Here is a 21,470-nt window from a genome sequence, read left to right on the forward strand (position 1 = left end):
GACATGGCATTAGTGAGGATCTGAGCTGAAGCTTGGAACCAGAGCTTTTCCTCACTCTATTATTGTCCTTGTTAAACATAAGTTTTTAACTAACATAAAACACGGAGAAGGAAATGGCAGCCCGCTCCAGTGTTCTTGCCTGGAGAATCCTGTGGACAGAGGAGCCTGGTGCGCTGCTGTCCATGGGGTCTCACAGAGTCAGACACAACTGAGGTGACTTAGCAGCAGCAGCAGCAGCAGCATAAAACATGAGCGTGTATTAGGTGGGCTTCCCAGCTGGTGCTAGTGGTAAAGAATCCACCTACCAAAGCAGGAAGAGAAGTGAGAGTCGCTCAGTCATGTCCAACTCTTTGTGACCCCACGGACTGTATAGCCTGCCAGGCTCCTCTGTCCGTGGAATTCTCCAGGCCAGAATACTGGAGTGGGTAGCCTTTCCCTTCTCCAGAGGATCTTCCCGACCCAGGGATCAAGCCCAGGTCTCCTGCATTGCAGGCAGATTCTTTACCCTCTGAGCCACCAGGGAAGCCAATTGCAGGGGACACAGGAAACACGGGTTCAATCCCTGGGTCAGGAAGATCCCCTGGAGAAGGGAATGGCTACCCACTCCAGCATTCTTGCCTGGAAAATTCCACGGGCAGAGGAACCTGGAGGGCTACAGTCCATGGGCATGCATAGAGTCAGACAGGACTGAGCGCACGTACATATAAGGATTTAACAGCTCTCAACTAATTACTGGCACACAAGGCAAGAACTGATGGGGCTCTGGCCATAGGGCAGCATCTCTAAGAAGCTGAGACTTAGAATGTGAAAACGACTTGTGGGCTGTGGTCAGGGAGTCCCAAGCCTCTGAATTTCACTGAATTTCACCCACAGTTGCTCTTTTTTTTTGCCTCTGATGAGCTCTCAGTTTCTTGGAAGATCCCCCTCCTTTGGGCATACCGACACAAAAGCCATCGGAGTGACTGACGTGGTTAGGAAAGATGACCTGGTGGGGTCACACCCAGTGCCACTGAGCCCGGAGGCCTTTGTCATCAGAAACACATGAGCGTTTATAACACTTCTCGTTTCTGTTTCAGCCCAGGCCTTTGATTTCCACAGGGTGGGGTTTCCAGAGCTGGGCACCATCACACCCTCCATCTGTCTGTCTTTCATCACCGTCTCTGTGATGCATCTGGGGACCGTGGTTCCCACTGCTCCGCTCCTGGTCTCCGCCTAGCCCTTCTCACGAACTCCAGGCCCTCACTTCTCATCCACCGCTCAGCGGGGCCGGGAGAGGAGCGTGCAGTTCGGGGCAGCATCTCCCCACAAAGCTGCAGTTGTTTGTCCCTTTCCCTAAAGCTCCCTGGCTGTGGGTGTCCCCACGACTACAAACAAGGCCGTTAGGGAGAACAGCCCTGGCTGGCCTGCCACTCAGCACCCCTGAAGTCCATGCCATCCCCGCCTGGAGCAGCAGCTCCCCTTCTACAAAGAGCAGGAGGCCCCACAATCCAGGCCCTGCTCTGCTGCCCACGAGCTGAGCGCCTGAGGTTCTCTGGAGGCGGTGCGGTGGGCTGGGGCAGCCAGGACTCCCATCCTGGCTCTCTGACTCTCTAGCCAGGGAGGGGACCTGCAGGAGGGCTGAGGGGGACTGGGAGGGGGGTGCCGCCTCCCCCATCCTCAGTCTCCTCTGCCAAGTGGAAGTGGGAGGTGGAGATCCCACCGCACCAGGCTTCCCGGGGTCAGGAGGGATACGGATTGCTGGGGCCCAGTGGCTCAGCATAGACTTTTGTTCTGCCAGGCCCCTCTCCGTGCCTGGCCCCCTCCCACATCTCCCATGAAAGGGAAGTGATACCTGCCAAGGCTGGGGCTTTGGTGGGTGTGGGGACCCAACAAGACAGTGATTGGAAGGCCCCACCCAGAACTGGGCGGGTAAGAGACAGGGCTCCCCCTACCCAGCGCCTCTCCCGCCCAGTCTTTGGAATGCTACCTGCTGACTGGGGCCCATGGTGCTCCCCAAGGAGCAGAGATGCCTAAGCCATTCCCACGTACGAGGTGGGTTCAGTTTCACTCCCTGGCCCCGGGGCAGGCGACATCTCAAGAAGGGCCCCTCATCTTTTGTGTGCTGAAAAATAAACAGCTCTTGGTCTCCTTGGATTTCTACTCCAGAGGTAGGTGAGCTTCCCTGGTCATCCCTGCATGGACAGGCCGGCCTTGGCCCCTGGGATAGGCTGCCAGTCTCCTCCCTCACCTCTCACCTTCGTGCAGATGCCCATGGAAGCTCCAGTCCCACTCTAGGCCTTTGGGGACGTAGGGCCTCACAGGACTCAGCCCTCCCTTCTAGGTTCTCCTAATTAAGGTGCTGTGTGCATCAGTAGAAGGAAACGTGGGATGTGGGGAGGGGTCAGGGAAGGCAGAGGACACAGCACAGGAGGCCTGAGGCTGCCTGGGGTCAGACAAGACTGGTCTGGAGAGCTTTCCAGAAGGGCTGATCTCTGAGTTGAGACGGAAGGAGAAGCCATTGCTTCTCTACACCTGGGCCAGTTACTTCCCCAAGCCTCGGTTTCAGATTCTGTAAAAGAGACCGATGATACTTGCTTCAGAGCGAACAGCGAGAGGCTTCAATGAGACATGAGTGTAGAAGAACCGACAAATACCTCGTCCCTCTAAGCGCCCAGGAAACAGTAGATGCCTGCCGTGCCAGGCATGGGAGGTGTTTGGTGACTTGAATTTCTTTTTCAAGGGTCTTTTTCCTGGGGCAGTTAACACCTGTTACTTAGTGTAACTGGTTTCCGGAAAAAAAAAACAACCCAGGGTGAAATTAAAACAGCCCGATGGCCCTTTCTCTTTCTCCAGTGGGTAATGGGAAGTCCTGCACCCAGGGGGAGTGGAGTAGAAGAACCCAGAATTAAAATTCTTCCCACGGACCCTGCCTCCCCGAAGGTCCTCAGACATGTTCTCCTTGTCCTTGGGTATTGCAAAATTAGATGCACTTTCAAGGCCCTTCCCCAGAGTAATTTTCACTTCTCCTTTACTTGTTCTCGCATTCATTTTAACAGTGTTTGGAGTGCCTGTGCTATGGCAGCCGATGGGGATTCTGTGTGTCAGACAAGGTCCCAGCCCTGATAAAACTCACAATTTGGGGGAGGGGGAAGGAGACAGATGTTAAAAACCAGCATAAATAAGTAACAAACTGCAGTAAAACAGGTTGCCATGATCGATAATTTGGGTTCTGCTCGGGGTGGCTGGGACATTTGAGGGTGTGACGTTTACGCTGACCTCTATCTGCAACAGGAGCCTGCACGGGAGGAGCAGAGACATGTCCAGACAGAGGGAACAGTGCTATAAAGGTCTCGAGGGCAGGAGACACTCGGAGAATCTGGGGAACAGAGGGAGGGCGGGAGAAGCTGGGGCCTGCGGCAGCGAGGTGGGAAAAGGGGCAGGGTGGGCAGGGGCCACGGGGGACCGGTAATGGGACTGTCCCCACAGAATTGGGAGCAAGGGTGACAGGTTCAGAGTTTCCTGCTGAAGGCTGGCTCTGGCTGCAGAGCAGGCTGTGAGAAGGCGGGAGGTGAAGCTAGGAGACCTGGGGAGCTCACCGAGACTGTCACTCCAGGTGTCCCTCAGCCTCCTGTGCCTGTTCGTTCACGCATCTGTGAAGTCAACTATGAGAGGGAACAGGAGTGCTCTGGAAAGCTGAGGAAAAGTGTATAAATGCGAGGGTTCCAGGTCTTACCAGACATGGAGGGTCCTTTGGGCAACTGTTGGGTAGGCTTTTCTGGGACCTTAAGGGACAGGGAGAGGGCCGGGTGTCCAGAGCGCCCCACCTCTGAGGGAAGGTGGAGGGAACGGTCCTGTTCCTGGCTGTCAGCTCGCCCCAAAGCCGTTCCTGTTTTGAGGGTAAGATCACACCTTGGAGCCTGGAGCCAAGCATGGGCTTCCCTCCAGCGCGCACAGAACATTTTTCATTCTAAGTCAGGAGAGTGCTCTGGAATTTTCTGAGATCATCCTGAACTCTGGCTTAAAGACCCCTGAACTAGAGGAAGGGGGAAATGAGAGGGGAGGCACATGCCTTTTTTATTCCCCGTGTGTGTGTGTGTGTGTGTGTGTGTGTGTGTCTGTGTGTCTGTGTTTTCCCCCCCAATCTTTCTAGCTCCCATGGGGGAGGCCGCTCTTGGCGCAGCTAAGGGTCAATGGCGAGAGAAACTTCTCTCTTGACCTTTGCGGCCAAACTAGGGGCCCTTTCCTAGTACCTGCCTTTTGGCATCTGCCACCACGGTTTATAAGAGGACTTCATGTTTCTTAGAAGGAAGGGTGGCCGCGAGCCCCTTCCTGCCTGCAAGCGGGAGGCGCCTCTCCCCGACCCCCACCCCACCCCCCGACCTCTGGGAAGGGGGAGAAGGCTCCGTGTCCCCGGGGACTCTGGGGGGCGGTCTCCCGGCGCGGCGGGGGAGGGAGCCGGAGCCGCGCGGGCCGGGCTCCGCCCTCGAAGGTGGTGCGAGGCTGGGCCCAGCCCCACGGCCGGCCCTCCCCGGCCAGAGCCGCGGGCGCGCGGCGGCGGGGACCCGGCGGGGAGCGGGCGTCGCGGGCGCACCATGCGGAGCCTGTGGCCGCCGCGTCCGGTGGCCGCGGCGCTGTCGGCGCTGGGGGTGAGGCTTGGGGTTGCATAAGCGGGGAAGGGGCGGGGGTGGCGGAGGGAGGCGGGACCCCCCTCGCCTCCCCCGGCGCGGGCCTGGCCGTGGGCCGGTCCCGGTGTCCCGGCCGGGGCGGGGCGCGGCGGCGGCGGCGCAGGCGGCGGGTGGCCGCTTCCCCGTTCTCCCCATTCGGGCGTGGGAGCCATGGAGGCGCTAAGAGAGTCCGTGCTGCACTTGACTTTGCAGATGTCTACCTACAAGCGGGCCACGCTGGACGAGGAGGACCTGGTGGACTCGCTGTCCGAGAGCGACGTGTACCCCAACCACCTGCAGGTAGGCTCCCCGGCGCTCTGCGCGCCCCCCCCTGCCCTCAGCCCTGGCAGACCCGGCCATCCTGCCCAACACCGGGGGGTGAGGGGGCCCGTGCCAGCCTGCCAGCCCTTGGGCTCCGTGGGTTAAGAAAAGCCTGTTCTGGGTTAGCAGTACCCCTGAGGCGCTGGGCTCCCCAAAGGGCCTCCCCGCTCCACTTCCACGCGTCCCCAAACCCTCTGGACCACCTGCTACTGGGTTACAACCCAGGTGGGCAAGTGGAAGAAGCATCCTGGAGGGGTGAGCTGGTCCAGTTCTCTTTTCACAGGGAGGGGGCCAGTCCCTGAGTGCTGAGACCTGCCCAGAGTTTTAGGCAGAGCCTAAAATCCTCCGAGTTGTAGCATGGAAAGTCCCAGAACCCTGTCAGTCCTGGGCAGACAGAGGGTGCTTGGTCACCTTGTCTGTTGGACGTTACCCCACATTCCTCCTCTTCTTCCCCCAAACTTCGTGTGTCCTGGGGGCTAGAGCCCAGCCTCTGCTTGTCTCTCCCTGCCCCTTCCAGCCTCTACTTGGGAAGCCCAGTTCCTCCCCCACCAGGCTCTGCCCCCTGGGGCTCAAATGTGCCCACCACCTCTGCCTCCCAGAGGGACTGAGCTGGGGCAGTCCAGACCAGGACCTCAACCCTGGCTGGGTGTGAACTGAAACAGGTGGACCTGAGGAATTTGGGAATTCCAAAGGATGCCCAGGGGGGCCCTGTGACCTGACACCTGGAAAACCGGCTCGCAGAGACCCGGCGAGCAGCTCAGTCGAGGAGGCTTCTGCCAGGCCGACCCAGGGAGGCCGGCTGCAGGGACTGCTATCAGTTCACAAGCCGCCCCCAGAGGGGAAGCGTAGGTTGTGTGGAAACCTAGGCTGCCAGCCCCAGTCCTGCTCGGACACACCTCTCAGAAGCTGGGATCGTGATACTGGTAAAGGGAAACAGCATTGATTGACACTTGTTCAGCAGGCCCCGGGGAGGTCCAAACCCGACCCTGAGTGGTCTGCACACACTGGAGCGGGACTCTCTTACCTACACCGTCCCACTGAGCCTTCAGGAACAGCCCCGTGAGTTATTGTCCCCACTGCTCCCTCTTACAGATGAGGAAACTGAGGCTCTGAAAGGGGAGACAACTTGCCTTAGGTGCCCTGGAGCTAGAAATCTAGGAGTAAGAAACCAAACCTGGTCTATGTAGAGCTGCTTCCCCGTGGACTCTTCTGAAGAGGCTAAATCCAGCAGGAAATTAGATTCCCGTGGCAGGCGCTTTTGCCTTCCCGAATCAAAACAGAATCTAATCAGCCGTCTTTTTCAGTCTCATCTTTCACAGAGGGTTCTAAATATATCAGCACAAAAGCATTTCGGAATTCACAACAAAGTACTGTGCTGAGCTGTTATCACCATGCCGCAGCCCGCATGGGTATAGACTTTCTCAGGCCACAAAGTACGTTTGTCAGCCTGAGGCTGCCTGGCAGAGGGGAGGCGCCCGGGGCTCTGGGGGCGGGGCGGCCAGGTGTGAATCTGACACCACCCGTGATCCTGGGCGATCTAAGCTTCTCTTCCTGCATCTGCACAATGGGAGTTAAGAGAACATGACTGTGGTGCATGTTTCGGGGCCGGCCAGGATTGTTATGTTTGTGATCGTGAGGTAAGGGCTCTTGCGGCTGTGTTACACATGACAAGCTGAGTCTCAGAGAGGTTAGGGACATTCCTGTGGTCACAGAGCTGTCATGCGGTTGGAATGTAGTGTTGGTGCCCCGACACCAAACCACCCAGCTGGGTATATCGTCCACTTTTACTACAGGATAAGCCCAAATGCTTGCCCCAAGGATTTGGAGGCATTTCTGTAGGTACCCAGCCCGGCTTTCCTTGAACCTCCACGACTTCCCCAAAGCAGACTAGCTAATGATTGTTCTTGTAAGAGTCGAGAACCTTTTCGTCTCATCTTACAGAGTTTTCTATGAATTTTATGTCTTTAATCACAGGGAATTTTTTCCAGTATAACAATTTTGCATACTAATTTGTGAAAAAAAGAGTCAAGTATAAAAAATATTTACAAAGAGACAGTAACCCCACCACTCAGAAATAACTACTTCTAGTTTTTCACATTTGCTTATATATATTTTTTATTATAATTGAGCTCACTCCACATCCATAACATTTTGTCCTACTTTTTTCATTTAATGCCAATTCATAAGCATTTTTTTGTGTTGTTAGAAACTTCTGAAACATCAGCTGTACCTCAGTTTTAAAAATACTTCCAAGGAGTTCCTTGATGGCTTAGTGGTTAGGACTTGATACCTTCACTGCTGAGGGCTGGGGTTCGATCCCTGGCCCCGGAACTAACGTCCTGCAAGCCTTGTAGTACAGCCAAAAAAACGAAACAACGCTTCCAAAACATACTGCCATTAAATATCATAATACTTTATGGTACCAATATATAAAAATACATTTACTCAATCTGCTACCATTGGACAATAGGCCCAGTATCCATAACACTGTGGGTGACCAGCTTCCAGCCTTTTGAATAATTTCCTGTGAGCAATTGTTAGAAACACAACTGTTCCCTCAATTTTAGGCTTTTTAAAATGGATCTAGTCCTCTTCCCCGCACACCAAATCTCCATCTCTTGACGGGCAGCTATAAAAATCAGCTACTTGATTTTTCAAGATTTTGAAGCCTGTTGTTCCTGAAACTCCAGAGTTGCCAATACCAACACTAGTAAATGACAATTTGCATCTTTCAGCCAAACTTGCCACCTTTTGCCTGAACATGCTGACAAAGTGTTGTATTTAGCTGGAGCAAATTTCTACCTGTACCTCACCTGAAAGGATTTTTCTTTTCCTTGATCTCATATGTGAGGTACAACTTCATTGCAATCAACTAAAATTCGTCAGGGTGGACTGAGTGCAGAGTTTAAAGCCCCAGCTCTGACACGGAGCCCCAGCTTTGCCTCTCACAGACTCTGAGACCTGGAAGCTACTCAGTTAACCAGCTTTTTTTTTTTTTTTTTTTTTTTACAAGATGGGGTTGATAATAATCCACTTGTCAGAGCTGTTGCAGAGATTGAAATGAGACAATACAAGTGGAAGCACCTAGTGTAATGCACAGAAAATGTGTTTGGTTGGGATCATGATAAAAGCTCACCGGGCGTGATATCTCAGTGATGCCCTAAACTCAAGAGCTTTGTCTCTTCGCTCAGACTGGCCGCCTTGTCTCTGTACCTCCCGGTATATACCATACCATTTCAGTGGCTCAAAGGGAAATAACTAAAGTTATACCTGCAGCTGGGGCTTCCCAGGTGGTAAAGAATCCTCCTTCCAGTAAGGAAACAGAGGAAACAGGTTCAGTCCCTGGGTGGGGAAGATCCCCTGGAGTAGGAAATGGCTACCCACTCCAGTATTCTTGCCCGGAAAATTCCATGGACAGAGGAGTCTGGAGGGCTGCAGTCCACAGGGTCGCAGAGTCAGACACAGCTGAGCATGCACACACCCCTGCAGCCTAACACGGGGTCACAGAGTCAGACACAGCTGAGCATGCACACGCGCCTGCAGCCTAAACTGGGGAGCAGAGGCCGTTGCTGCTGCTGCTTAGTCACGCCAGTCGTGTCCAGCTCTGTGCAACCCCATGGACTGTGGCTCACCAGGCTCCTCTGCAGGGAATCCTCAAGGCAGGAGTACTGAGTGGGTTGCCGTGCCCTCCTCCAGGGGATCTTCTCAACCCTCGAACCCAGGTCTGCTACCCTGCAGGCAGATTCTTTACCACTGAGCCACCAGGGAAGCTTCCCACAGAAGGCCACAACTATTTACCAAAACCTTTGAAGCTCATCCAGTTACCCCTAAAAAACCAAAATTTTTTTTTTCAAGAAAAAGGAAAGCCAAGATATTTAATTCTGAGTGGTGGTTTTCTCTAATCCCTCCCCCACACCGCTTTCCTTCATGCACAGAGCTGTCTTTTGTCGGCAATTGCAGAGACAGTCCCATTAAGTACTTTAAAAAGATCTCTCTGCTTTCCAGCACACTCTTTCAACTCCATCTGCCTGTTCGATCTTTTTACTCTTGACCTTAGAGTTGTTCTAGGATCTGAACTGGTCAGACCTGGCACCTCATTTGCTTCCTCATTTTAAAAATAGGTGACTGGGACTTCACTGGCGGCCCAGCAGTTAAGACTCCACAGTTCCAATGTAGGGATGCAGGGGGCACAGGTTCGACCCCTGCGTGGGGAACTAAGATCCCCTAGTCTGCATAAAATAGAAAAATGTAAAAATAGGTGACTGAGGTCCAGAGGCTGCCCAGGGACACACTCGCGATCTTGATAAAGCCAGGGTTGACCTTTGACTTCTCGCAGTCATGCCCTTTCTCCTGTGTCATTGACAGCTGGAAGGTGCATCTTCTAAATACTAGACTTGGATTCCTGTTGAGATGCAAGGAGTCCCCTGCCCCCCATCAGGTACCGATTCAAGCTGCTTTCAGCCATTGGAAGAGTCAGGCAGTGGGGCTGAGGGGCTGGTAGGGCTCCCGGAGGAAACGGAGAGGCCGGGAGGGCTTCACAGTTTCACTCTGGCCTGGTCCCAGTGGCCTTAGCCAGAAGCCCGCCATGTAGAAACTGTCCTGGAAGAAACTTCCCCAGCCTAACACAGGATATCACGCAGGGCCAGGCTGTCACGGTCTGTCTGTTCCGAGGGGCTGACTCGGAGGCAGGCGGCCCCGTCTCCCTGCCAGCCCTCCCTGGGGTGGTCTGGCCTCTGGGCTGCAGGGGGTGGGCTCCCTGCCAACCCTTTGGCCAGACTGACTCCTGTTGGCTGCTCCGCTCAGCTCAGGTCACTGGCGGACCAGGCAGTGTCTCAGGAAACAACTGCCTTCCGTGCGGACCCCCTGCTTCCTCCAAAAGCCAGGCTCCCCACCCCTTCTGCTGCTGGCTTGCCTCCTGGGCCCCAGGCGTGGTGTCCTGTCCTCGCCCGTAGAACCCGTTCTTGCTGGGAGCCTTGTGGAGCCAGGTGCTCACTTCTGTAACCAAATATTTATCCCTCAGCAGGGCTTTGTTCCCTTGGTTGTGGCAACCCTGGGAACTCCTGGGCTGGATGGCTCAACCGTTCCTCTCTCTCTCCACCTCTGTTTCCTGTTGGTCTTCCTCTCTACCTTTCTTTCCAGGCATCTTTCTGTTTCATGCTCTCTCTGCCTCCCAGGACCAGTCTCTAGGATGCTAAGCCGGCCAGCGAGTGGAGCATTTTCGGTGATTATCACCCCATCTTCCAGGATAAGCTCTGCTCCCTGGCTGATGCTGTGCCCAGTTACCTCTCCCGAGACCAAGTGAGCTGCCTGTCACTCACCCTCTGACCCTCCACATTGCTGGAGACCCCTCTCTCATGATCCACATGCCCCCATTTCCCAAAGGCGGGCTCTGAAGGAGGCAGGGCGGGGAAGGGACTCACTGAGCCAAAGAGCAGCTTGGAGGCCCAGCCCCGGCCACGGCACCCGGGAACTGGACAGCCTCTCCTGGAGTGGCCTCTTGACCCCGGTACAGTCTCCTGGTGACTTCTCTTGCTGTGGGAGACTGCATCTGGACTTCGGCCCTCAGAGGCAAGTCTTGTCCAGAAACCAAGAGGCCTCTCTGCCTGGTCATTCAAATCAAGCAAAGAACCATACAAAGGCTAAAAAACCCTGTCTTCAAATTTCACTTGCCCTTTCTCCCTGGAATTATGAATGTTTAATTTAATTTTGACTTAATTCTGTTTGCGTTTTGCAGTGAACACCATCTGTCTGTTTGATATTAAATAGTGAGTCTCGGCTCGACTCGCTGCTCCTGGTGGGCAGCGCGGCCACGGGGCTGATGCTGTGGGCTCGGGGGAGATGTGAGTTTTTTTATCACCCTCTCTGGCCCCCGCTTCCTGTGTTCCTTCTGGAGCTAATACCCACGCCTACTCTTGGGGGTGCTGGTAAGATGGAATAGCATCATCCGGCAACAGAATAGAGTCAACACGGGTAACCAGAAAGCCCTCAAACATTAGCTGCCGTGATCGCTGCTTTTGCCCTCCTTCCCTTTGTCCTCTTCCTTCTGTCTGTTTCTTCTTTCTCTTCCCTTTCACTTCCTCGGATCGCACCTTGCTCTGTCCACATAAGAGCGAGTTTCCTGCCAAATGTCAACATGAATCAGCCATAGGTATACATATACAACATTCTATAAAGCAGTTATCCTTCAATTAAAAAAATAGTTTTTTAAAAAAGAGTTTCCTGGACTCCTCTGGTGGCCCAGTGATTAAGACTCCACCTTCCCCAAACCGGGGGCGCAGGACCAATCTCTGGTCAGGGAGCTATTCCACATACTGTGCTTGCTGTGCAGCCGGAAAAAAAAAGACAGGGTTTCCAGCCCCAACAGCTGTGCTCCCTGGCTTCCCAGGGGTCTGGTGCCTCTTCAACCAAGGTTAGCCATGGCTTAGCTTTCCGCCCGTCTCCCCCTGAGCTGAGCTTTGGGGTCACTGAGAGGCCCAGTGGGGGAGACAGAAGGGGATATCAGTTCCATGGCACAGAAAGAGTGAGAACAAATGTCAGCGTCCCCAGACAAGGCAGCGCCTGCTTCAAACCCCTGGGGACCCCTCTGGATCTCAGTGCCCCTGATGAACTGGGCGAGGGAATTGCTACCTCTGAGAAAGCGCTTCATAGACATTGAGGCTGTGAGCGCGTCAGCATTGTCCCAGGCTATGTCTGCACCAGGAGGGTGGTCAGAATCTTCACGTCTCACCGTTTTAAAAAGGTTTTTCAGGGGAGTTCCCTGGTGGCTCAGGTGGTAAAGAATCTTCCTGAAGTTCAAGAGACCCGGGTTCGATCCCTGGGTCAGGAAGATCCCCTGGAGAAGGAAATGGTAACCCACTCCAGTATCTTGCCTGGAGAATCCCATGGACAGAGGAGCCTAGCGGCCTATAGTCCATGGGGTCGTAAAGAGTCGGACACGACTGAGTGACTCACACTTCAGGGCTTTCAGGAGACCGCGCCCCTCCCTGTACCTGCTTTCGTGTCCCAGCCTCCTGGACCTCCACAGAATTCTCACCAAGCCTCAAGTTCCCTTTCTCAGTTTTAGAATCCATCATCTTTTTTTTTTCCCCCACAAAAGTTTTGTCTTCCTCTTTCACTAGTGCAGCAATCCCCAGTCATTTCCTGTTTAGAAAATAGCCAGTGATGACCATGAGGCCGCTCGATGCCCTTCGCTAAGGTGACTGGCCTCGGGGTCCCCAGGCGTCGGTGTCAGGCTCCCTGAAGACTGTGCCGTGGCCCCCAGGGGCAGCTGTCCTCTCAGCAGTTGGGGCCACTCTCAGGTCAGAGGCTGGGTCTCCCCATCGTCCCTGGCAGGCTGTGGGCCTCCCTGCCTCCATGCTCATTCCCCTCCAGCCTTGCTTCTGCTTCCACCTTGGCTTTTCCAAAGGGTGAATCTAATCCCATCGCTCCAGCCCTGGGAAGAAGTCCCCCACCCGTAACCCGGCTTATAGCACCCCTTAGCATCCAGGCCTTGCCCCCCTCCTTCTCCCTTTCCTTCCCCTTTCACCTGGCCAGCTGCTACTTATTCTTTTAAGACCCAGCCCAGGGGCCCCCACCTCCAGGAAGCCTTCCCTGACTGGACCCCTGCCTATCCCAGTCTGTTTCTGCATCTCTCTGTCTGCTGGGCAGTGAGAGCTGAAAGTGAGGTCTGGTCCTCTCTGTACTTCCAATGTGGCCCTGAGCGGGTGCTCGACTGTTAACACGTGGCCACAATGTCACTGAACTGAACCCCACCGGCAGGGTTCCCTTCCTGTCCCGCGGCCCTGGCCTCGGCAGGAAGCACCTCGTGGAACAGAGGGGAGCCCCCAGCGGGCTTCGGGTGTGAAGGCTGGGCCCTGGGCTCTGAGCGCTGCAGGCTGGTGGGCCCCTCCTCAGCTTGGAAGGCCCTGTCACACCCTCCACTTCCTCTCATTGTGCCTCTTTTCCTGTTTAGCTGACTGTGAGTTAGGCTGAGAACGTTTTCTCCTCCCTTTGAGGACCTGCTCGGATGGAGCTCTTTCCCCTTTGCATTCCCCACTGACATCTCCCGGGACTCAATGCTCTGACCCGTGGGTGGGCTCTGGGGTCCATACCTTTGGGCCCAGATCCAAGCTCGACCCATCTAGCCGTGTGAGCAGAGGCAAGGGGCTCACCCCTCCGGGTTGCGGGTTCCTCATTTGTAAAAAGAAGCTGAGAGCAGAGTCCTCGTGGGGCCGTGGCGGCCCCGGTGGCCCCGGCTGCCCGCGCCCCTGTCGGCGTGCTGCAGTGCAGGCTGGTGGTTGTGTCAGCCTCAGAGCCCAGCCGGATGCTCCTTGGATGCCTGCGAGTGCAAACATCCTGTTCTTTTTTGAACTCCTTACTGGAGGAACGGGAAAATCCGATCTCTCTTTTTTCCCCTTCTACCCGGATCGGGTGACACAGAAAACACGAGCGCGGCTGGGCTGGGCTGCTTGACTCCGAGCTGCTGAGCAGGGTGGCCGTTCCTCTCCTGGATTAGGACGGTTCCGTGGGAACCAGACCACCCCTGAGACGGGAGGGCGGCCCTGATGTCTCCCCGGGGCCAGGACCTGCTGCGGAGCCCCCTCCTCCTGGGCAGCGAGGCCCCTGGGCTCACGTCCTCCCCGTTCCGCCTGCCTCCTTCCCTGCAGGTGAACTTCCGAGGCCCCCGGAACGGCCAGAGATGCTGGGCCGCCAGGACCCCGGTGGAGAAGCGGCTGGTGGTGCTGGTGGTGCTCCTGGCGGCGGCATTGGTGGCCTGTTTGGCAGTACTGGGCATCCAATACCAGACAAGTAGGTGCCTCTGTCTGTGATGGGTCATGGGCTCCACTCACTGCTGCCCCGGGCTTTTGTCTGCTTGTCAGCGACTGGCCTCCGAGGCTCAGGAGGGAGCTGGGTCTGGGGGGGCTGGGGTGGCTGCCCCAGACTGAGGCCTGGGAGGTGGGGGGATGGGTGATGATAAAGTTTGGGGGTCAGGAGGAGGTGAGTTTGAATCCTGGCCTGGCAACTTGTTATCCATGTGACTTTGGACAAGTCATTCAATCTCTCAGAGCTTGTGTGTTTTCTGCTTTACATGGAGAGACCGGTAGTCAGTTTGAATCTCTCCCACAACTAGCCCACGTTTCTCTGTCCAAACTTGTGTAGCAATATGATCAGACCCCACTTCGATCTCTGAGGATTCGAGATAACATCTGTCACATACCTGGTGCCTGGTAGAACTTCTCTGGCCTCTGTTCCGGGTTCTCTTACTGTTAGGATGCAGGCTGGTTAGACACACGGGCTGGCCCTGTCGCCCATCGACAGTTCCAACAGAACGGCAGTAATGGCTTCCGTTTGCTGAATACTTTCCATGTACCGAATACCTTGCCTCTCCTTGGCAGATGCAATCTCGTTTCCTCCTCGCTGCCACTCTGTGAGGTGTGGTTGCTTCTGGCCCCGTTTTCTGCAAAGGAAACTGAGGCAGTGAGACTTAGCAGCTTGCCCAAGGTCACGTGTCTGGTGCGGGAGGGATTCAGCCATGGGCTGGCGGGCGCCTGAGCTCAGGCCCTGTCTTCTGTGTAATTGATGGTACACCCCAGTGTGTGTTACCACCCCCAGGAAAGCTGTTCTTCTCTGAGCCAGGGGACCTTTGCGTACCTCTGTCATCTCATTTCTCTGTCCTACCTTGTATAGTAATATGATCAGACCCCAGTTGGATCCCGCTGTTAGGGGTCTGAGGCTGGTTCTCTGTGTCTGGTTGAGTGTATGTAGCAACTGCCTCTCAAAGAATCAATGCTCCGTAAGCTCTTACGGACCTGGAAGGGGCAGATCCAAGCTAATAGGGATGAGAGTCCAGTTAATTCTGGGATCTCTCTCTGCTCTGTGCCCTTGTATCCAGCTCTCTGATGGCAAGAAGCACCTGGATGAGCAGTCTCTGGGGCTTCGCCAGGAGTTTAACCCCGTTGACTTGGTCACCTGGTGCTCAAACCATCAGAGAGATTGTGAACCTCCATAGGACCTGGGAACATCAACTCCAGCTTTCTCCGCTGTGAACTTGCTGGCCTGCATGACTGGCCACACTGCATTGGGGTGGGGAAGGGGTTTGGGGGCCTGAAAAGAGTGCAGGGCTTCATCTGAGTCATCCTCCCATCCCTCCTGGATCAAGCACTCATTCATTCACTCACTCATTCATTCACTCATTCATTCACTCACTCATTCATTCACTTATTCATTCATTCATTCACTCATTATTCATTCCACAAACATGGAACGAGTGCTTACTCTATGTCAGGCGCCTAGGTGGTACCTAAGAAATAATTGCTTAGTTATTTAACTGACTTTTTAATGGTTTGTAGACGTTTTACCAAATGTGCCTAGCCCAACAGGCGATTATTGCATATCTGATTGATTAATTAGTGATTTCTTTACCATGCATGCTCAGCATAATGCTTCCATGCCGTAGGATACTTTGCAAAGTGAATAAATAAATGATTGAAGGAACAAAGAGCAAGAAGGAAGACAAAGTGGGAAGAGCCTTTCTCTGCTGATCACCCTTGTCCTGCGGCTGCCATCTTGCTTCATCCTGAAGCAGGTTTAGCTCCGGGCAGTGCAGGCCCTCTCCAGCCTTGTCTGCCCAGCTCTTGGCCCTGTGCATGGAGCCGATGAGATTCTAACATGCACTGTTGCCCTGGGGTTGCCCCTAGAAGTCCCCAGGACGTTTCTCCATCAGAAACCAGAAGGGAGCTCCCAAGGCCTGGCTTCTACACACACACGTCTGTAGTTGCCAGGTGGGGCCCACAGGGAGGAATCCTGCTTCAGTCTATCCCATCTGTCTCAGGGCTCCAGACGGGTTTTCCCCAGCCTGGTTCTGGGTAAGGGGAACTCTTCCCCCTAGGGTGGAGCTGGGCTGGGGATACGGTGACCCTTGAGCCCTTTCATGTGTCTTTATCAGCTGCCTGAGCCTGGGAAAGCAGTGGCTGCCCCAGATGCTGGTGATTGGCATCATCCACATCTGGGCAGACATTGGGCAGGTCAACGCCAATTTTGGTGATTCTGTAAAGACGCACCTGTAAGTTATGTCTGAGCACTTAAATACATATTTATCCACCTTCCTGTTGCACCCTGCTTTCCAGAAACTTACAGTTGTTTTGCAAACAATGGCAGCAAAACAAACAACACATTTTCCAGAAAATATTCTGAAGTGTCTCCCTTAGTGTTGAGGCCAGGCACCATCCAGAGCCGCTAACCTTTAGCTAGATCTGGGACCTGCTCCCGCCTTCTCGATGGATCATGCACGACCTAAAGGGAAGAAATATTTCTGCATCTACAGGTGGTGACCAAAAGCTGGACAAAGCTCTCTTATTCATTCAGCTATTCATTAATTCAACAAACACTCCATGGATAGGTGCCAGGTGCCGAGTTTGCTGAGCAAAGGAAGTATAAATGCAAGTAAGATGCTGGCCCTGGGCTTTGCAGCTGGCACTATTGGTAGAGAACCCACCTGCCCATGCAGGAGATACGAGACTAGGGTTTGATCCCTGGGTCAGGAAGATCCCCTGGAGGAGGGCATGGCAACCCACCCCAGTGTTCTTGCCTGGAGCATCCCATGGACAGAGGAGCCTGGCAGGCTTCGGTCCATAGGGTCGGAAAGAGTGGACACAGCTGAAGTGACTTAGCATGCACACACGCATGCAAGATATTGGCCCTACCCTCAGGCTCACTGCCTAGTGGGGAAGGTAGACAGGGAGACGGCCATGACACAAAATAGAGTGTGCTCAGGCAGCAGGCCTCCAGACAGCCAAGGCGACCAGGGAAGGATGAGGTCTCCCCAAGGAGAGAGAGCCTGGGCTGAGTTTTGAAGGTGTTGACGTGGGATGAGAGGAACTAGAAATTATGAATTAATTAGTCAAATGTACATGAAGCACCTGCTAGGCCAAGGATTGTTGCTAAGGGATCTACAAGCCAATAATAGTTAAATAGCCAAGCAGTTATTGCCCAAGTATCACCTGGGCGCTTAAGTATTGCTGTGTGCATAGCAGAGTAGGTGCTTCAGTGAAGAACTGTCAGGTCTGACTGATTCCTGGCGACGGGTTTCTTATTTAAAACCAAGGCCCCATGTAATAACTACAGATAGCTCTCTGTCTCTCTCATGCACACACACACGCACAGATTCTGTGTCTTGCTCCCTCAGAATCGATCTCTTTACAGCTGGCCTCTGGGTTTTCCCACCAGCCAAGTATTTGTCAAGCTTGACTTCCTGCAGTTAGTTGTATAAAAACAATAGGTATTCTTTTCCTTTTCCAAATATGAAGTTATATCATAATAGTGAATAGGCTTTTTCAGATGACACAGAAATTCTTTTCCCCCACCCCCTCATAAAGATTCTGGTAAATTTCCTTGATTGAAAAGCAAGGCATGCAACCAAAAGCTCTCGTCTAGAGGCATTTAAAATTGTGCCATGTCCCCTACCAGTTCCTATCTCTATTTTCACTCAGTCGTGTCCGACTCTTTGCGACCCCCTGGACTACACTGTCCCGTGGAATTCTCCAGGCTAGAATACTGGAGTGGGTAGCCTTTCCCTTCTCCAGGGGATCTTCCCAACCCAGGGATCAAACCCAGGTCTCCCGCATTGCAGGCGGATTCTTTACCAGCTGAGCCACAAGGGAAGCCCATTTTCATGCCTAACGGTTCAATAATCTTTAATTGTTGTACAGTCATCTCAAAATAGGAAATTATTGGTTGGCCAAAAAGATCATTCCAGTTTTCTGTAACGTCCTCCAGAAAAACCTGAGCAACCTTTTTGACCAGCCCAATACCTGGAAATAGAATCGCCCTGATTTTTGTTCTGTTGTGCGACCCTTCTGAGCCCTTCGTCCACTCTCAGACCTTGGGTTTGTCATCAGATGTTAATTAGCACACAGGTTGCTAGCCCAGCCCCGGCCAGTGTTGTGTGTCCAGGTGAGATGATGAGCAGCCCTGCCAGCCCATGCACTCTCTTCTGCTCTCTGAGGGTTGATCTGGGAACCTCAGACCCTAGGACTCCAGGGAGCTGAGTCCCCTGCCCCCACTGCCCAGCCATAAGGTTATGTCCTCATCGTCAGGCAGCTGGTCCTCCTCGTCCTCATCTCCAGATGGAGAAACCCAGCTTCAGAGGGATGAGGTTGCCAGCACGAGGCCAGAGGCAGAGAGCTGGGCTTTGCACCCAGGTCTAGGAAGGAGCCCCCGGCACCTGCCCTGCCAGCCTCCTCCCTGCGCAGTGGGAACAGAAGGGCCGCAGCAGCCCCGGCTGGGGCTGGCCGAGCGACGGTGCGGGGATGTAGGAAGAACCCAGCTTCCGTGTTGCGGAAGCAGCACAGAGCGGGTTCAGTCCGGGCGCTCCCACCCCGCCGGGGGACACTCAGAGCCTCGCTGTCCTCATCTGCCCATGGGGGTCTCGCCCCCCTTATCGGGAGACCGTCCCCTCTGGTTGCCTGTGTGCTCGGGTCAACAGGCGGTGCGGATCCCCCGTCTCCTGCGGTCAGGTTGGTCTCACCACCTGGGGCCGGACCCTGCTCAGGCGGCTCCCGGCTTGCTTCCTCCGCTTGAGCCCGCTGACCGACCTCAGGGCCGGAGTCGGGCCCTGTCTGCCGGCCTCTGCCCCAGGCCCTACAGAATCAGCTCAAAGTGAAAAGCAAAGTCGCTCAGTCCTGTCCGACTCTGCGACCCCGTGGACTGTAGCCCACCAGGCTCCTCTGTCCATGGGATTTTCCCAGACAAGAGTACTAGAGTGGGTTGCCATTCCCTTCTCCAGGGGATCTTCCCGACCCAGGGATTGAACCCGTGTCAGGGAAGCCCATAGAATCAGCTCAGAGGAAGCGGATTTCTTTGTTCGCTGTGCTTTGTGGGCACTTGCAGGATTTGGCAGCCCTCCGCCGGGGGGCCAGTCATCACGGAAAGAGCTCCCTTCCAGGCCCAAAGCAGAGAGAGGGTGGGACTCAAACCCCACGGGCCACTGAGCAGGGTGCTTAGTCTCCCTGTGGCTCTGTTTCCCAATATATAAAAGTGGCTTTAAGCAAAGTGATCTCTTAGGGTTGTTTCCTTTTTGCTTTTTTGAAAATTCAGTGAGATGATTCTCCTGCCTTAATACCCAGTGGGCGTGATTTTTCATGGTGTCATCTACTCCTCAGTCTTTCCTTCTCGCTGAGTCCTGGCACCATGCTGTCCGGGTCATGCGTTTGGTGTGGACTACGTATCCTCAGTAAGCGCGTGGACAATAAATAACAGACATTTCTACGTATCCTCAGTGAGCGCGTGGATAATAAATAACGGACATTTCTCCTTCTGTAGTCTTGACTTTTCTTAGATAAATTTGCATCCCCCACGAAATTATTTAAAAAGACTATGCTTTTAAATCTCCCACCACACACACACACACACACACACACACACACACACACACCCCACACACATACACACACACACACACACCACACACACACACCACACACATACACACCTACCTGCCCTCAGCAAAGAACCTGAACGATGCTCAGTAATTATTTTGTTGAATAAATGAATGCATGAATGAGTAAATGAATTTGTTGAGCATCAGGAAATAATTTTTTAAAATCAATGAATATTTATGGAAGGACTGATTAAAAGGAGCAGCTTGGTTCTGGTTTTAAAGTCACAGGAAGGATTTTAGGCAACTCAACGGAAGTCTTATTTTATGAGCCAGGAGATCATAAATCCCCTGAAATCTTTGTCTCTGTCATGTTCTAGTGATTGTCTCTGTTTGGTCAGGGCTGGGGTGGGGCCTGGCACCCCAGGCCCCTAGACCACCTGCACTGTATTTCCATAGCCTCCTCTCTGCCTGCCCTTCATTGACCTCTTACCCTTGACCCCTGCCAGGAACGCCCTCGGTGTGCCTAAGTGAGGCCTGCATCTCGGTGACCAGCTCCATCTTGAGTTCCATGGACCCCACGGTGGACCCCTGCCAGGACTTCTTCACCTATGCCTGTGGCGGCTGGATCAAAGCCAACCCCGTGCCGGATGGCCACTCGCGCTGGGGGACCTTCAGCAACCTCTGGGAACACAACCAAGCCATCATCAAGCACCTCCTTGGTAGGCACCCGCCGGGGGCACTGGGGAATGGGCTGCAGAGGGGGGCTGCCCTCTGCACCCGCCAGGGTCGGCTGAAGGGCGAGGTTGGCGGGATGGGGAGGCGAAACGGTTGGGAGCAGATGAGGCTGGGTTAGAATGTCTGCCCCATCTCTGGGTGTGTGATCCTGAGTTGCTTATCGGTGAGCCTCACCTTCTCCATCTGTAAAGATGGGACTAGTAAGGCCCAAACTGCAGAGTTTCAAGAACTAGAGAGCAGCGGTGTGAAGCATTAGCGTGGCATGTACGGCACGTCATGGGTGCGTAAGAACCGTAGCTGTGGTCGTAGTTTATGGCTTCAAGCTGTGGCTTAGTTCTGGACTGGTTTTGACCGGGAGATTTGCAAGTTGGGAGCAGAAGGAATGAAGGCTGAGCATGCTGGGTCCAGATTTTAAGGTTGTGAGCCGATCCAGGTTCTGACCACGGTTTATCTGAGAGTCGTCCAAAGGCCGGAGTCCTCCTTGGCCTCGTGGTAGTCCGGCTTGCGTGTTAAGCCGTCTCACCCAAGTTCCTCGCGTTATACCTTGTTGGGCCGTTAGCACTTCCAGTTGACCTTGGTGTTGGTGGTTTTGTCCTCAGGTTAGGATCCCACGTCTGTCTGGTTTGAGGCTGTGTCCTTGGTCAGCGTCTGTTGAATTAGCATCTGCCCCTGAGGGTGCTCCTCTATGTGTGGAAGCAAAACACACCGTGCTGTAACCTATAAAGGTCCCAACTTGAAGCCCTTTGGGACCAAGACCTTCACCATGACTGTCTCCTGCTGACCCCTGCCCCATCCTGGGACCCTCGATGCTGATAGGAGCTAGATCGTGAAAAGTCAGTCCATTAATTCATCAATGATAGAACTTAGATTCAAGAAATACTTATTAAATTAAAAAAAATACTTTCTTAAAAAATAAAACCTTCTTAATACTCAAAAGTAGGTAAACTGAAGAAGACATCTAAAAGAGGGCTCAGTCATGTCTGATTCTTTGTGACCCAACGAACTATAGCCCGCCAGGCTCTTCTGCCCATGGGATTCTCCCGGCAAGAATACTGGAGTGGGCTACCATTGCCTCCACCAAGGGGATCTTCCTGACCCAGGGATTGAACCCTCATCTCCTGCATTGGCAGGCAGATTCTTTACCACTGGTGACAACTGGGAAGCCTCTAAAAAGGGGTAGATCTTCTCAACAGGACAGAAACCTTCCTATGAGACAGGAAAAGATTGTAACTTGATGATTATGAATTTCAGGAGACTGTGTCTTTAAGATGAAAGTGGAAATTAGCAAACCAGATTAAGGAGACCTTTCCTTTCTTTCTCACCTCAGCCCCAGGGGGCGTGGCTACTACAGGGTGAAACTCACCCACCACTTCTCCTTGGTACCCAGAAGCTCCTGGGCACAAGGAGACCTCCTT

At 53.9% G+C, this 21,470-nt stretch overlaps 1 protein-coding gene across 4 annotated transcripts in view; it reads left to right on the forward strand.

Annotated features, from left to right (window-relative positions):
- The window catches only part of ECE1 (endothelin converting enzyme 1), a 124,927-nt gene that overhangs the window by 56,557 nt on the left and 46,900 nt on the right, over window positions 1-21,470 (forward strand). Inside the window, exons 1-4 of one of the 4 annotated variants that reach the window (XM_027521323.1) lie at window positions 3,703-3,876; window positions 4,857-4,943; window positions 13,610-13,751; window positions 19,827-20,039. In XM_027521323.1, the coding sequence (XP_027377124.1) occupies window positions 3,718-3,876; window positions 4,857-4,943; window positions 13,610-13,751; window positions 19,827-20,039 (601 nt within the window). In that variant the 5' untranslated portion in view covers window positions 3,703-3,717. Of the gene's footprint in view, window positions 1-1,990; window positions 2,148-3,702; window positions 3,877-4,518; window positions 4,626-4,856; window positions 4,944-13,609; window positions 13,752-19,826; window positions 20,040-21,470 lie in introns of those variants that run through there. The other 3 variants (XM_027521333.1, XM_027521341.1, XM_027521349.1) reach the window with 3 other exon arrangements.

This window comes from Bos indicus x Bos taurus, chromosome 2 (assembly GCF_003369695.1).
Source record: "Bos indicus x Bos taurus breed Angus x Brahman F1 hybrid chromosome 2, Bos_hybrid_MaternalHap_v2.0, whole genome shotgun sequence".
Classification (NCBI taxonomy): domain Eukaryota; kingdom Metazoa; phylum Chordata; class Mammalia; order Artiodactyla; family Bovidae; genus Bos; species Bos indicus x Bos taurus.